The sequence below is a fragment of the Silurus meridionalis genome, chromosome 22 (genome assembly GCF_014805685.1).
Source record: "Silurus meridionalis isolate SWU-2019-XX chromosome 22, ASM1480568v1, whole genome shotgun sequence".
Taxonomy (NCBI): domain Eukaryota; kingdom Metazoa; phylum Chordata; class Actinopteri; order Siluriformes; family Siluridae; genus Silurus; species Silurus meridionalis.
The window spans coordinates 3,941,340-3,946,688 of NC_060905.1; the positions used below are offsets into that span (position 1 = coordinate 3,941,340).

A 5,349-nucleotide genomic window follows, 5' to 3' on the forward strand; every position below is an offset into this window, starting at 1 on the left:
AAATGCTCGGAAATTTAATATGGTACAGATCACTATACAGTCACTTTCATTTCTTTGGTTCAGACAGACAGCAAATCATCAATTTACTTAAGTGTCTTTTGACTTCTAACACATGGCCCTTTCACACACAGGCCTTTATAGTGCAAAAAAAAAAGAAAAGAAAAACATTAAATAAAAAATAAATAAACGTTCTGTGTCCAGGAAGATGCAGCTCTACCTCTGCCATGTTAATCTGTATTCTATGTGACTCTCAGGATACGCCTCGGTCTCCGTAGTTTTGCGATACGTTACATTCACGTAGCAGCAGCGGTGCTGAGAAAATACACTCGAGAAACAGTTTAGCAAGGTACAATCAAACGCATATAAAATATTGGTCACAAATTATTGGTCACTTTCAAAATAATAATATTATATGGAATCTGCTAATAATTATATATAAAAAAATCTGTATTTACTCTATGCAAATATGTTATATTATATCTGATGCACACTTTTTTAAATCGATGCATCACTTTGATTTGATTTGATGCCAAAAACTGTGAATCTTATCATCCGTAATATAGAATTTTTCCTCACTGATTAAGGTAATGTTTTTTTCTTTATAAGTGCTGGTTTAAAATCCTGCTTAAAAACCTTCCCAATTTTTACACTGACATGTTGTATGTTGGAGCAAAGCCAGATGGGAGCCTTTGGTGTGATAAATGGCCTTGGTGTGATTATTGACTCCAGTCTTTCCTTTAAATAATATTGCTAGTATAAGCTATCAATAATACTATTCATATTTCTAAAAATAACAGTATACATTTCTCTCATCTAGAAATGTGTTGGACTTTAAGGTTTAAGTAAACCGCACCACCAAATCTAAGCTCCTGTACCCTCCACCTCCTTCTTTCTCAGGATATCTGAGTGTGAAGAGAATAAGATGTCTCCTGGAAACCTGGGCATCGTGTTTGGCCCTACTCTACTGCGCCCCCTTGTGTCGGGAGACGTGTCCATGATCGCCCTTTTGGAAAGCAGCTACCAGGCCCTGCTGGTGGAGTTCATGATCTCACACATGGAGCAAATCTTTGGTCCTGCTCCGAGTATGTGTACATCTCCTCCACCTGTACCCACCAACCCACCTCCGGGGGCGGAGCCTGATGCAGATGAGGAGTACAGAGCCTTGACCAGAGAACGGCCGCGGTCTCTCGAGGTGGGGAATGGTACAGGCTAGAGCTCTACCTAAACTTCAGTACAATGTTCATGTGCTCTACTGGGGCTCGGATCAGGGCATATGTATTATATCAATTCTTTTGGAAATTCTTAAAACAGGCACATTTAAAAAAAAAAAAAAACATTTTATTATAATTATTTATGATCATCTACTTTGATGAACCAAAGCAAACAAATGCACCTTTTTTCATTCATGTTTGTGTAACAAAATATATTTCCACACCATATGAATTATACAATTGTGTTATAATAATAATAAAAATGTAATATGATAAGTGTAATGAATTAACAATTTAAAATATTAATTCCATTAATTAAATAAATATTGATTTTGGCATTAAAAAATTTAATAAATAGATGCAATTAAATACTCATTAAATCTATTTTATAAAACAAATAATATACATTAGTAATTGCATTAATTATTTTCATTAAATAGTTGGTAGATGGTAATGGGTTAATGGTGTGTATATCAGTGTATATATATATATATATATATATATATATATATATATATATATATATATATATATATATATATATATATATATGTTTATATATATATATAACAACTAATGTTTTTTTTATTTTTATTAATAATTGGAGTAATGTTTCGTAGTTAACCTTCTCCTTATCCTGTAATGGTTTTGTTTTATTTTAGATCTTCACTCTTTTAGAGATTAAAAGAAAATGAAGGATATTTATTTCTCCCAAACTGAGCACCTCAGAAGCTGTAAATATTCCTTCATCCACATCTGTAACTTCTTTTTCTCTGTTTCTCTCTCGTGGTGTCAGTCGTGGCTGTGAGACATGAACCAGATGCTGCGTGGGGTCACTCTGAGGGAGCAACCCAGGTAGTGAACTCAGGAAACTACAAATCGTGGGGGAATTCTGGGAGATCATGCGAATGACATCTGTAGCACAAGAGACTACAGATATACAAATACCACCACACCCCTCAGCTCTGTGCATCCTGAATCAAACAACGCCATTAGGCCAGAAAATGATCGAAAAAATTGTACAGGCCACCTGGTTTATGAGTGGTACAGTCCACAGGAAGTGACCCAATAAATCTAGAGACACAGGACCGTCTTTTTCTTCAAAGCCGAAGAAGTTCATGGAAAGACGAACAAATCCAAGCAGCAGAAAGCTGGTTCTGTGCATACTTAGACAATACGGGTTCCTTTAACGGTTCTTCGAGAGTTCTTTTGAGGATGAAGGGTTTCAAAGCTTCAGAAATATTTCTACAGGGAAACACTGAAGTACTGAATAACTCAAAAACATACATTTAACTGATAAACATGATTTAAGATGCATCTGTGGATGAGTATCAGTTTTAACACAGTATATGGCTTGACTGTTTTAAACGACCGTGCTTCTTCATTTTCGTCTCATATAAAACCCTGCGCTGAGATTATTCTAGCAGTATTGCTTCTTGATAAAACTTTTGCCGAGATACAGTTCAGTACTGACTCACGCACACGCACACACACACACACACGCACACACGCACACGCACACACACACACACACACACGCGCACACACACACTCATCTATAAATACTGTATAAGGCAGGACATAATTTGGAGAATAATTTAGCATATTTTAATGCATAATTGTTCAAATGGTTGTCTGTATGTCTGATTTTTTTTTTTTTTGCAGGCTGTCAAAAAAAAAAAAATGTTCCCAGTGGAAGTTAAATATATTTTTTTATACAAAACAAAATATGATTGAATTTCTAGGAAATTATAGATAGAATCCAGATAGTTCGACATTCGAGTTGTTCTTTTTTGAGTCAAGTTTTACATTTTCTTCTTGTTCGTGTGTGTGGGTTTGTGTGGGTTTCCTCTGAGAGCTCCAGTTTCCTCCCACTGTCGAAGCACATGCTAGTGGATTTTTAAAAGCTAATTCGCCCCCTAAGTGTGAACGTGTGTGAATGCGTAGTTTTATCTATGAAGTATCTCTGGATATAGATTCCAGATTGATCACAACCCTGTTCAGGATAAAGCTGCTTACTCCAGAGGTGTGAACTAGGATTGAAAAAATATCATGAATATCACTTGTTAAGATTAAAGCGCTAACACTGTTAGCATACACTTGGTCGAATGCTTCATTCTAATAAAAATGCAAAAAAAAATATTTTACCAGTTAACTGCAGGTAACAATGGAAAAAAAAAAAATACACTATATTTCCAAAAGTATTGGGACACCTTCCCTTTCCTGTTATATGTGGTTGTTTCCCAAACTGTTACCACAAAACCGGAGGCACTCGATTGTACAGGACTTCTTAGATGGCGCTATAATAAAATGTTGCATTCACATGAACTTGGAAACCCAAAACCTGCTCCAGCATGGTGATGCCCCTGTGCACAAAGTAAGCTTCTTGAAGATCTGGTTTACATGCTTTGGAGAGGAAGATCTCCTGCTATAGAGCTCTGAACTCATCCCTACTGAACACCTTTGGGATGTATGTGAACACTGACTGCACCCCAGGTCTCCTCACCTTCATCAGTACCTGCCTTTCATAACACCCTTGTGGCTGATGAACACAAATATCCATAATCACACTCCAAAATCTAGTGGAACATCTTCTCAGAAGAGTGGAAGGAATTAGAAGAGCACATTGGGACTAAATGTAGAACGCGATCAAAATCACATACCGTATGGATGACCAGGTGTCCCAATACTTTTGGCAATACAGTGTATCTTCATTTTATATACCACAATGTGGACATTAACAAGTTATTATTACATAGGCCTCCTTAAGATTGAACTAAAACACAATTTGGACAAATGTTTGTAGACCATAAGATGGGTGTGTACTTACTAATCATCATTTTTCACATTTAGTCTCCATTTGCTGTTATAAAGAGCTCCATCCTTCTGTTCCACTAGATTTTGTGGAGATTTGTGTAAGTCAACGGTTAGTCACAAGGGTGTTAGTAAAGTCAGGTACTGATGTAGGTGAGGTGAGGAGACCTGGGGTGCAGTCAGTGAGAAACATTCATCCCAAAGGTGTTCAGTAGGGTTGGAGATTGATAATATGAGACCTTTAACTCTAATCCATGTAAAGCAGGTCTTCATGGAGCTGGATTTGTGCACAAGGGCATCGACATTCCCGTCAAGTGAAGGAAAATTTAATTCCACCGCATCCAAAGACGTCCTACACAAATGTGTGCCTCCAATGTTGAGGTTAATATTTGGGGAGGAATCACACATGGCTGAAAATGTCAGAAACTAGTGTGGTTTTGTTTTGCTCTTTTTATGATTCATTTACAGTCCCTGAAGTATCACATTCAAACTGTCCCAGTAGAACCAGTAGCCCCAGTAGCCCCAGTAAAGTATAGTTCATAATATAACGAGAAAAAAATATACATGTATATCATATATCTGATACAGGGACTGCACAAAACCATTTATTTATTTGAACATAATAATATGAATAATAATACCTTGAGCATAAACTGATTTAATCTGACATTTTAAAGCATATTAAGCTTTAAATAAAAACGTACTGAAAGTATTTTAATAAAAAAAAAGGAACAAAATCTATGAAAGAAAACTTTATTTAGTAATTTTATTTAAATATATAATAAATCTATACACAAATACACAAATATTAAAAGAAATGTCTATTTTTCTAGATAGATAGATAGATAGATAGATAGATAGATAGATAGATAGACAGACAGACAGACAGACAGACAGACAGACAGACAGACAGACAGACAGAAAGCAAAGTATCGAGAGAAATCCCCCAATCTCCCACTAGGTGGCAGATGTGTGTCATGCTGCTCCACTGTCCTGTGCTGAATGAGAGAAGATCCTCATAAGTGAGTATTTCAGCACATGATGAAGTGCAGCGTGGATCTGAAATCATCATAAAGAATCCAAAATGATAAAAATGCAGGAAATATTTGTGATTACTGAAAAAAATGAAAGACAGTGAAAAAGATATAAAAATGGAAATGATCGAGATCGGAGTGTGTCTGTGAAGATCCTCAGTCATCAAGGTGTGCTCATCTGGAAGTTAAGTTATGACAACTGGACTTCTATCTGGTTGTCCGAGCAGCTTCTTCAGTCTGAGGGAATTTGTGGAGCTTTTCATTCAGCCACAAGGGGTTTAGTAAAGTTA

At 36.2% G+C, this 5,349-nt stretch overlaps 1 protein-coding gene across 1 annotated transcript in view; it reads left to right on the forward strand.

Annotated features, from left to right (window-relative positions):
* The window catches only part of LOC124376322 (GEM interacting protein), a 30,125-nt gene extending 26,810 nt beyond the window's left edge, over positions 1-3,315 (forward strand). The window contains exons 19-20 of the mRNA XM_046835344.1: positions 898-1,192; positions 2,008-3,315. Coding sequence (XP_046691300.1) covers positions 898-1,192; positions 2,008-2,019 — 307 coding nt within the window. The 3' untranslated portion in view covers positions 2,020-3,315. The remainder of the gene's footprint in view (positions 1-897; positions 1,193-2,007) is intronic.
* Positions 3,316-5,349: the final 2,034 nt, after the last annotated feature.